This window comes from Nomascus leucogenys, chromosome 1a (genome assembly GCF_006542625.1).
Source record: "Nomascus leucogenys isolate Asia chromosome 1a, Asia_NLE_v1, whole genome shotgun sequence".
Taxonomy (NCBI): domain Eukaryota; kingdom Metazoa; phylum Chordata; class Mammalia; order Primates; family Hylobatidae; genus Nomascus; species Nomascus leucogenys.
Window position 1 is genome coordinate 84,000,630 of NC_044381.1, and position 12,250 is coordinate 84,012,879.

The 12,250-nt window shown below is 34.8% G+C and overlaps 1 protein-coding gene across 16 annotated transcripts in view; it reads left to right on the top strand.

The window, feature by feature from the left end:
• GPHN (gephyrin) overlaps window positions 1-12,250 on the top strand; it is a 700,118-nt gene that overhangs the window by 535,627 nt on the left and 152,241 nt on the right. For 13 of the 16 annotated variants that reach the window (XM_003263586.4, XM_004087163.3, XM_030812325.1 and 10 more), the window contains one exon: window positions 5,089-5,131. In XM_003263586.4, the coding sequence (XP_003263634.1) occupies window positions 5,089-5,131 (43 nt within the window). Of the gene's footprint in view, window positions 1-3,227; window positions 3,291-5,088; window positions 5,132-12,250 lie in introns of all 16 variants that reach the window. The other 3 variants (XM_030812331.1, XM_030812350.1, XM_030812402.1) reach the window with 1 other exon arrangement.

Below are 12,250 nucleotides of genomic sequence, written 5' to 3' on the forward strand. Positions count from 1 at the left end.
ATTTTCTAGAGGAGCTGGTTGAGACTTTGCTCCATGCCTTACATTATATGGCTTGCATGCCTACCATGCATATGGCCATATGGCTATGACATTTCCAAAATATTCTGGCCTATCCCTAATGAGAAACATATAACTGCACATAGAATTTTCCACCTCTCTTTGGGTTAGAAACAAGAGCTTGCCTACATTATAATGAGGAGGGTGTGTAATCACAGAGTTATTTTACAGCTGTCAGTGGCACCACTGATCATAACAACTACTGACATTTATTTTCATTTTTATAGCTTAAAATCACTAATGAATGCATTATCTCCTTTAAGCCACAATCTTTATTTTTTTCTGTGAGGAAACCGAGATTATGGGAGGGCCCAGAGCCTAAAATACCAAAGCCACATTAAAGGGAAAGTGAAGATATTCTGGCCTGCTAAGAATAAAAAGAAGAAGAGAAAATGAGTACATGATCATTGAACAGTTTAGACATCTGCTAACTAAATTGGGATGTACACATGAATCAAAGTTCATCTCACACAAAAAGAATAAAATGGATAAAGTTAACTACTGTCACCAATAATATGAAAGCAAAGTTGAATTGTTTTCTGAAGAGCTGAAATAAGCCTATTATTGACAGGAATAGCCCTTATATTGATAATAGAGAAGAGTACTTAGGAAACAGTTTATAAATAACTTTTTTGTTGTTTGCTTTTTTAACAATGTAAAAAGATTAAAATTTAAATTGCGTCTTTCCAAAACAGAGGACTTCTCAGATTATATAAGTAAGCAGCTAAACAGAAACTTAATTTCTAATTTAAAATGTGATTAGTGGCCAATAAAGTCATGTTTAAAATGGAAAGATAGTTTTCCTAATGTCCATCAAAGAAGATGACTTATTTTGTTCTTGACTTTGACCCCATCTGACCAAGTGCTCAGAATTTTTCAATATGAGCCATACTGTATACCATTTACAAGAAAAGGAATACAAATTAGCCTGGTGAGCAGCAAAATAGGCAATTTTTTGAAACCTGATTTGTGTTAACCTGCAATCAAATGTAATTTCCATTTTAATACTTATACATTCTTACATTGTTATGAACCTATTCTTAACACGGATTTTATTTTCTTTGTTTCTCTCCCCCCTCACTTCTGTGAAATGCAGAAGGGAAAGGATGTTTGTTATTCACACATTTGTACCCCCACTAACTGGTGTTACAGTACATCTGGCTTCCACTGGAGAGCCCCTGACATCGCAGGGAACGGTGATCAAAATTCCACACACTAGCTTCAAGCTGGGGGCTCGTAGCTACTGCAGCATTGAAAGGGAATCTTTTCCTGGCTTCTTTAAAATAAGCATGGTGATGGGATGGTTTAAGGGAAGAACACCTCTCAAATCACATGACCACTGCTATGCTTTCGTGTGTCCTGCTTTCTTCATAACAGCTTGGCACTACATTCTTTCCCTGTATCTTAGTGGGCTTGTGTGTGTACAAGTGGGGTGGAGGGTGGGGAGGTAAATGGATGGTTATACATTATGCATGCATCTTTCACTGTTAAAGCAATGTGCCTTCCCTTATATGTCACAAATTATGGTCACAGATTAAATCTTCTGTGTCCTGAGAGATTGGGCCATCTCTCTCTTTTTGGTGTGAGATTCATGTGTTTGGGTGTGTTTTGATGTTTACACCCTCAATTGTTCTTCATGTTGCATTTAACATAAGTTGAAATGTTCTCCCATAAGTTAGCTTTTCATGTTGGGCTGAAAAAGTCTTCATTTCTGTGTAGCAATTCATGTTATTATAACCTATGGCTTTCAATTGTACCTCCCATAATGAAGAGCTGACTTTAAACACTGTGCTATTCTTGTTATGACCTAAGCATAAGGTAAGTGATTTCTCTAACTGTATCTAAAGATTGTTGTTGTTTGTTAAAATTTCCTCAGCTTTTTTTAAGGCATTTTCACTTTTGTTCCTTACATTTATTATGTGCTCTCCCTTCTGTTTTTCTGTTTCACATCTTAAGATTTCCTAATGGATGATGTGATCTTCAGCAAAAATTATATTACACATGTAAACACATGTTGAAATGAATTATTGGATGTCTCAAAACAATCTTGATTAGTAAATGAATACCCTATGTTTTCATTAAGTCCTTCATGTTTTTTTATTTTCTCCATTGACTTTAATATAATATGCTGTTCCTACATGTTGTTTTAGTTTTGATTCCAATTGGAAGGGGAATTATTTGTCAATACTGTAAAGTCAGATGTTAACTGAAGTAAAATAACATGATCCAACAGAATAAAGTAGAAGGTAATCAGATGCCATACCTTTTATTTCTGATCCCTGAAAAATTTAACGTTAGGCCAAAATCTGTTTTATTTTGCTTTCCAGGCTTTCCTTTTTTTCCCATTGAGTAAAGCCAGGGTAACATAAAGAAAAAAACGAGAAGCCATCAAACTTGAGACAGATCTGTGTTACCTTCTTTATAGTCCATAAGAACAGTAGTTGTTTCTCAAGTGTATGCCATTACATTGTGAGTTAAGTAAAATTTTCATTTTGAAATTGTATAAAATTAAGTACAGATTATAAAGAGGACTAGTTTCATGGTGCAAGAGAAAAAGTTATTTGCTACATGCATAAATAATAAACATTTTTAAATTTTTGTTTTCTTCAGTGTTGTATAGGTTGATTGATTGATTGATTTATACACACACACATACTCAAGATCACTAAAGGAATTCTTATAATCATTGATATTAAAGTGATTCTCCCCAAATCTGGTTCAAATAGCCAATGTAATATAAATGGGAAAGCATTGATTATAGTGCTGTTGGCAATTTATGAACCTTGGTAAATGCTCAGATTCAGGGAATTGAATTGTTTTCATCATCCAAATTTCTCCACCAAAGCTGTTTGAAATATGTAGTTCTAAACTGAGGTGCCACAAAGCAACACTTGGGTTTCTTTATTCAATTCATGTTATGAATGATTTTGGTTGTTAATTTTTTAAGTTACCTACGGAACGGGAGAGGGTATTTTGTTGTTGTTTTGGTTTGGTTTGGGTTTTTTTTGGTAAAGCCAACTAATTCTTCACCACCATTTCCATTATATACATTAGAAAATGTATATAAGAGGCATTATATAAATCTGTTGGAACATTTTATGAGACAATTTGAACTACTCATCTGAACTGCTCTGTTCATTGTAAATCTCTTGTTTCTATCCATACACTAGCTCCACTCTAGATTGGAAGGGCTTAAAGATGAACTCTGGAGGAATAGAGGCTACGACTTAAGAGTAACTATTACTGATCAAAGGAGCCACTTTCCATTCGCAAACATTGCTTTGCGCTATGGGTTTGGGCTCCTTCTGTTTCTACATCTTGTTGAAGACTTTCTTGACTTCCATTTGACTTCTTTGAACTCTGTTTTTGTCTTTTAACATTTCCCCCTTTCTTTTCCTTCTCTCTCCCAGATTTTTCTCTCACTCTTCTAACTTTCTCTTGTGTTCTTTGAATCACTTTTTGAAATGTAGTTTCTCTCTTTATTAAGCTTGTCTATTGTCTGTTAGTGTGTGTTTCTTTTCTTTAAGGCTGTAGTGGTATAGTTACACTTATGTTCATTCCATAGTATAGCAACTTGCTTATTTATTTTGCAGCAAGTTCATTAGTCATTCTTACCCTCTTGGTATGAATTTTTAATGAGAAATAGCAGAACATTCTGCATTTACATATTGTCCGCTTCTGTAATTCCATACTTTATTTTCCATTGTCTAGATTTACACCCTCAAACCTCTCTCTCTTACTTTTCTTTTCCTCATTTTTGCGACTTCTTCCCTGTATTATTTTCTTTAAGCAGTCATTGATTTATTTCCCATTTGGTCCAGAATTGTTCTTAAATAAGACTTCTGAGTAAAAGAATATAAGAATATTATCTTCAGATTAGCTTTTTCCTTCTAGTATGTTTAAAACTAGTTGAACAATCTGGGCCAAAAGAGAATAACTAACATTTGGAATTATTTTTCCTTTTTTTTTTTTTTTTTTTTTGGTGTGTGTGTGTGTGTGTGTATGTATTTTTTTTCTTGTATGTATGTTTGTGACTTTTTTATTGTCTTTTTTTAAACATTAACAGTTGTTTTTTTCAGGGAAGGACAACCATAACCCACCCTAAGTTGCAACATTCCTTTCATAAGTTGTTTCATTATGATAGTAGATTGTGTTGAACTATAGAAATTAATTTGTTGTGTATATATCCATTTGTGGCAAGCTGCTGTGGAATGGGAAGCGGAGGTCTGGAGCTTAAATACAGTTTCCTTTGAAATTAACAACATGTTAATTACATGTACCATGCTCCTTGAATGTAACAGTTTTGTCACACTTAAAAGAATGTTTCACATTGACCTAAACATTTGAGTCAAAGCATAAGGGTTTCTGATTGATAAATTCTATATACACCTAAGAACTGGTAAATAAATTTGTTCAATTTCATTGATTTTCAACAGAAGCATATTTCATAATCAATATTATAACTATGATAAATTATGATAATAAGTAACAGGTTATCAGAATCAAATGTAAATATATAAGGATCAATAAGTAACAGGTTATCAGAATCAAATGTAAATGTTATACAAGGATTTCTCTATTTTCCTCCCATTAATATATATACATATTAAAAAATTACTATAATGGAATACTTAGTTACAACTTTATTACTTGAATTTTACTATTATTCTAGTCAAGAGATATACTAAATGCCTTAATATTAAGGGCCAATATTTACAACTAAATATACAGTAACAAATTTCCATATACCGATTTTAAATACAAATGAATACAAAATCACCTTTGGTTTATCTCTGTGTAATTTACAATATTATACCCCAAATTTTTTTCTGGAAGTCAGTTCTTTCTTTAAGGAAAAGATAAATAAAAAAGATGAAACAAGTATAACATTTTTACTAACATGTTATGACATCTGAAATACTAATATATAAAGCCTTTGCTCCTAGACCTCAGGAGCTTGCCCATTAAATATGCATATCTGCCTATTCATGCTATAAGCCCTAAATTACTGAGTTTATGCTCTTTCTACAGGTCCAGTCCAGGTGCAGCAGCAAGGAGAACATTCTCAGAGCCAGTAAGTATTTTACCATTTCTGGTGGGCTGCTAAACTAGAGCTTATAAAGCTAAAAATGATATTTTGTTGAAAAAAAAGAAGAAAAGCAATGGGGAACATTTATGTGACAAATATGAATATTAGGGCTTTTACCTTCTAAAAATATTACCAGTATCAATACATTAATAAATATTTCCCTTAATCTAATTGTTTTTGCAAGCTGACACCAGAACTTTGATACACTCCTAGGAGGGTAGGAATGAGCTCCTCTGTGACTCTGAACCTCTCTTTAATTGTTCCACTGCCAAAAGTTATTTGAAAACAAACTAACTGAAAATAATAATAAAAATAATGTAAATTCCTGAAGAGAGGCTAATTCTAAAAGAAGAATATGTGCCTCCCAAGAGGGTGTATCATACTCATTTTGTGAATATGAATTCCTGACATGTAATAACTTCACAGGCAGCATGTTTTAGAACATAGAACCCTAAACCAAGAGTAAAGAATGCTCAATTTTATTTATTGATTTGATCACTAATAGCATTAACTCAGAAGTCATTTAACTTTGTATATCATTCATTTTTCTATCTTATAAAAATGAACTATAATAGGTTTTCCTTATCTGTATCTTTGAAATGATGTCACATTGAAAATTGTATCTTAGGCCCGGCGCGGTGGCTCACGCCTGTAATCCCAGCACTTTGGGAGGCCGAGGCAGGCGGATCACAAGGTCAGGAGATCGAGACCATCCTGGCTAACACGGTGAAACCCTGTCTCTACTAAAAATACAAAAAATTAGCCGGGCGAGGTGGCGGGCATCTGTAGTCCCAGCTACTCGGGAGGCTGAGGCAGGAGAATGGCGTGAACCCCGGAGGGGGCAGAGCCTGCAGCGAGCCGAGATTGCGCCACTGCACTCCAGCCTGGGTGAAAGAGCGAGACTCCATCTCAAAAAAAAAAAAAAAAAAAAAAAAAAAAAAAAAAAAAAAAAAAAAAAAAAAAAGAAAAGAAAATTGTGTCTTAAAAGATTTGGGATCCTAAGAAAAAAGTGCTGTATAAATGCTAATTGTTTTATTATTGTTCTCTATAACTTAATAGCTTAATGACATCATCCCATCTTCTTCCTGATCTTTATCAAGAGAAGTACAGGGGAATCATACTGAAATAGGTCTACTGATACTCATACCACTGGGAGTTTTAGCAAATTGAATGATTTCTATTTCTAGCAGGATGTCAGCATTATTTTTGTGTTATACTCCTGGTTATGCTTTATTACAGTGAAAGGATACAGATTAACATCAGCAAAGGCAAAAAGATACATAGGGCAGAGTCCAGGAGAAACCAGGTGCAAGCTTCCAGTTGCACTTATTTCTCCCAGCAGCAATGTATGACAGCATGCGTCAAGTATTGCCAACCAGGGAAGCTCTTTGAGCCTTTATGTTCAGGGTTTTTATTGGGATTGGGTCACATGGGCACGGAGTGCTCATGTGGCTGATCTTTATTTCACAATTAACAAAATAGAGACCTTCACAAAGGTAAAAATTCATGGGGTTTGTGTAAATTTTTCCATTTTTGTTTTGTAAATCTATTATCTTAGCTCCAAACCCTTGGGCAAACACAATTATTGCTTGCCCAAGACCATTATATTGGCCAGGCACAGTGGCTCACACCTCAAAAAAATAAATTCCTCTGAGCCCCTTTGAACCTCCAATTTAGGGTACGGGGAGTGTTTCCAATTGTTACAGTGAGAAAAGTCTTGCATTAGATTGAACTTTGATTTCTTTTCGTTGAGCTCCCTAGTTGCCAACTTTATTTTGTGTCCTAGGAGTAAGGAATCCTTTTTAGGACCCCTTTGATAATCTTAACTAAATTTGAAAATGCATTTATCCTTGGTGAAAATCTGTCTTATTACCAATAACACTACTATTTGTCTCTGTCTATCCTTGTCATTTTTTGTTATATCTCTGTAAGGGGTACGTTCATAAGGAAAAACATAGACATAGGCCTCAGTAAGTATTTTGCAAGCTGGCCCTGAAAACCAAGTTTCAGGTTTCTTGTAAGACAGGTGTCCTTTAGATAAACGTTTCCCTGGGTCATTGATCAACCTATGAGAACCTTCCTTGTTCTCTTTCTGTTTTGTTAGTGAGAGTCTTGCTATGGAAGAATTATAATAGGCACCCTGAGGAATTTTTGATATGAACAAAATTGTTTATTTAAAAGGAGCCTGAGAATAAAAAGGAAACAAAATTGCAAACAACTAATGAGCTAGTTTTTTATTGGTTTGAGGAAATATCCCAAATAAATTGAGATTCCAAAAGTACTTCCATAAGAAATTCCTTGGCCAAGGCAAAATAAAATGTAATAAACTTAAAATAATGCCTCTTTTACATCTCTCAAAACCAAATCTTGGCCCTAATTAAGAAGATACCTGGGTCTCACTGGCTATTGCAGGCAATAAGTTCCCAACTTTTCTGAAATTGCCATGCCATTATATGACTTAACCAAGTCCTTAGAAACTGAACCTCTTTCGTGGGCACCAAATGTGAACAAGCTCTCACAACCCCTTGCCTTGCTATATCCATCAGTCCTAAATGATTACATCATGATCTTTATCCAATCTTAATGAAACTCCTATATTAAAAGATCTACTTTGGACCAAACTTCAAAATCTCATAAAATGACTTTCCTTTCTGTGACTCTGACTCTAAGACTCAGTCTTTGTTGAAGTGGCATTTTTCCTTTCTAGAGTCAAACTCCCTATATTAAAATCTTGATTTCTCTACTTACTAGCTGTGTGAACTTGAACAAGTGCTCAGTATCTCTATGCCTCACTTTCCTGATCTGTAAAATGTGATAATAACTTGTTCACAAAGGGCAGAAATTGTAAAGAATCAAATAAATAAATTTTAAAATGTAGTAATAAGATGGTCTGCCTTATAGATTGTTACAACGATTAAACAGTATAATGCTAGGTACATAATAATCACTCCGTAAATGTTAGCTGATATTATTGTTACTGTTACTACTAATACTACCAATTACCATTATTTTCTTGATAATGATGATGATAATAAAACAGGTTACTTTTTATTGAATGTTACTGTGTATCAAATACTTTTCTACATGGTTCATCCTACTTAATCCTCACACACAACAACAAATCCTGTGAGTAAAATTCTGTTCATTTCTACATTAAATAGATAAGGAAATTAAAGATTCCAGAGTTAAATAAGTTGCTTGTGTATATGGTAAATGGTATGTGAGTTGAAGCCAGTATTTCAGACTTTGATTTTATAGCCCACATTTTTAACCAACATGCTGTGTTACCTAATTAATTTCAATAAGGCCTTCAAAACCCAATTCAATATTATGCAAAATATCTAAGCAATAGGTAAGAATAGAAATTGATATCTGGTATATCCGTGGGTACTTATAAACAAATATCTGATTATCAGTGCCAAAATTGTTTTATTACCACATGTTATCAAGATGATATGACACTGTTATGTTCTGTCATCTTTCCACCGATAATTCATTTCCTTCTCTCAACCACTTTATTTTTAATAAAGCAAACTTTTGTTATTTTTACGAATAACTGGTTTTATGCAAGAAATCAAGTAAAATAAAAAAATTTTACAGATGAGAACTTATATTTCAGCACTGCAGGACAGCGTTTTAATTGCTTTCTTTCTCCCCCACCCCAAGACAGAGTCTTGCTCTGTCACCCAGGCTGGAATGCAGTGGCATGATCTCTGCTCACAGCAACCTCCACCTCCCAGGTTCAAGTGATTCTTCTGCCTCAGCCTCCTGAGTAGCTGGGACTACAGGCTTGTGCCACCATGCCCAGCTAATTTTTGTATTTTTAGTAGAGACAGGGTTTCACTATGTTGCCCAGGCTGGTCTTGAACTCCTGACCTTGTGATCAGCCTGCCTCAGCCTCCCAAAGTGCTAAGATTACAGGCATGAGCCACCGTGCCCCGCCTTAATTGTTTTCTTAATGTACTTTGTTCAGCCTGTGTTTTATACGACAAGTGGTACATTTTCCTGGGATTAACTTTTCTAGATTTTTTAGTATATTTTAATGGAATTCAGAATTTTTATTGATATATAATATTTGTACATATTTGTGGAGTACAGGTGATATCTTGATACATGCATAGAATTTATAATGATCAAGTCAGAGTATTTGGGATATCCATCACCTCTTGAGCATTTATCATTTCTTCATGTTGGGAACATTTCAAATCCTATATTCTAGTTATTTTGAAATATACAATACATTGATGTTAACTATAGTCACCCTACTGTACTATCAAATATTAGAACTTATTCATTCTATATAACTGTATGTACCTTTTAGCCAACTTTTCTTTTTTTTTTTTTTTATTATACTTTAGGTTTTAGGGTACATGTGCACAATGTGCAGGTTTGTTACATATGTATCCATGTGCCATGTTGATTTCCTGCACCCATTAGCTCGTCATTTAGCATTAGGTATATCTCCTAATGCTGTCCCTCCCCCCTCCCCCCACCCCACAACAGTCCCCGGAATGTGATGCTCCCCTTCCTGTGTCCATGAGTTCTCATTGTTCAATTCCCACCTATGAGTGAGAACATGCGGTGTTTGGTTTTTTGTCCTTGCGATAGTTTACTGAGAATGATGTTTTCCAGTTTCATCCATGTCCCTACAAAGGACACGAACTCATCATTTTTTATGTTAGCCAACTTTTCTTTATCCCCCACACCATCCTTCCCAGCCTCTGATAATATCACTCTACTCACTGCCTCAATGAGGTCAACTTTTTTAGCTCCCACAGATAGAGAACTTGCAATATCTGTCATTCTGTGCCTATCTTACCTTCACTTAACATGCCTTCCAGTTCCATCTGTGTTGCTGCAAATGACAGAATTTCTACTATTTTAAATAGTCCATTGTGTGTATATACCACATTTTCTTTATCCAGTTATTTATTGATGGACACAGGTTAATTCTATATCTTGGCTAGAGTGGACAGTGCTTCAGTAAACATGGGGGTACAGGCATCTCTTTGATATGCTGATTTCCTTTCCTTTGATATATACCAATATAGCAGAATTGCTGAGTTATATGGTAGTTCTATTTGTAGTTTTTTGAGGGAGTCCATAGTGTTTTTTTATAATGTCTTACTAATTTACATTCCCACCAACAGTGTGTAAAAGTTCCCTTTTCTCCACATCCTCACCAGTATTTGTTAGTTTTTGTTTTTTTATAGTAGCCATTCTAACTGGAGCTGGATTATATTTCATTATGGTTTTGATTTGCATTTCTCTGATGATTAGTGATTTTGGGCATTTTTTCATATGCCTATTGGCCATAGGTATGTCCTCTTTTGAGAGATGTCTATTCAGCTAATTTGATTACTTTTTAATGTAATTATTTGGGTTTTTGCTGTTGGGTTGTTTGAATTGCTTGTATGTTGTGGATATTAGTCCCTTGTCTGATGAACAGTTTGCAAGTATTTTCTCCCATGTTGCAGATTGACTCTACTCTGTCGATTGTTTCTTTTGCTGTGAGGAAGCTTTTCAGTTTGATATAGTCTCATTTGTCTGTTTTTCTTTTGTTGTCTGTACTTTTGAAGTCTTAGCCAAAAAATATTTGCCTATACCAATGTCCTAAAGTGTTTCTTCTGTGTTTTCTTCTAGCAGTTTTATGGTTTTTGTTCTTATGTTTAAGTATTTAATCCATTTTCAGGTGATTTTTGTATATAATAAAAGGTAGGCATCTAGTTTCATTTTTCTGCATATGGCTATCCAATTTTCCCAGCACCATTTACTGAGGAAGATACCTTTTCTCTGATGCATGTTCCTTATGCCTTTGTCAAAAGTTAGTTGGTTCCCTATTCTGTTTTATTGATCTATATGTCTCGCTTTATACCATGCTGTTTTGCGTACTACAGCTTTGTAGCTGCTATTGTTACAATTACTACTAGTACTACTAGTACTACTAGTATTACTATGATTAGTATACTGGTGGTACTTCTGGTATTATCATTATTCTTTTTTTTTGAGATGGAGTTTTGCTCTTGTTGCCCAAGCTGGTGTGCAATGGCATGATCTTGGCTCACTGCAACCTCCGACTCCCTGGTTCAAGCAATTCTCCTGCCTCAGCCTCCCAAGTAGCTGGGATTACAGGCATGCGCCACCACACCCAGCTAATTTCGTGTTTTTAGTAGAGATGGGATTTCACCATGTTGGCCAGGCTGGTCTTGAACTCTTGACCTCAGGTGATCCACCCGCCTCAGCCTCCCAAAGTGCTGGGATTACAGGCGTGAGCCACTGCACCCAGCCTTATCATTATTCTTTAGAGTAAAAGTATTGTCTTAAAATATCTACGCTTTTAGTGAAGATACGTTAACTGGTTGGAGTAACAAATTAAGCTTTAAAATACACTAGTCTTACATAAATTTATCAGATAATTTGGCTGCCACCTCTGAGAGCAGAGTTTTAAGAAAATGGATGCATTTAGGACTATGATTAGGGTATAAGAGGAAGAGAAAGCCTAAAGGAAGGCAGGTCAAGCTTGGGTACCTTTATAAATCACTCCCTCCTTAATGAAGTAATTCTCTTTCTTGGCACTTCTGTCTCCTAGTGTTCCTTTTAAACTATCTGTTTGCATTTTCTCCAGCTTCTTTGGTAGCTTTTTTTTTTTTGGCCCAGTCATTAAATATCAGTATTATTCATACTTCTCTCATAGATCTTCCATTCACACTCTATATTATGCATGAGCAAGACCATCTATTAACAAGATTTTCAAGTAAACCAAATCTATAACTCCAATCCATATCTTCTTCCTAAACTTCAGATTTTTTTCCAATTGTCTGTTGTAGATCTTTTCTTAAATATTACACAAGTATCTCATACTCAACATGACTAAAACTAAATTTATAATCTTAATCTCCTCTTCTTCCATATTTCAAGGAGTAACATCACTAGCCACTGATTTTTCCAAACCTGAAATCTTTAGTGTTTTTTATTCCTCATCCTACAAGCATTTTTACCATTCTAAAATACAAATCTAAACCTATCATACTCCTTTAATAACATTAACCCTTTAATGGCTCCTTATTGTTCTTGTGTAAAGGCCCAACTCCTTAAAATTGCTTA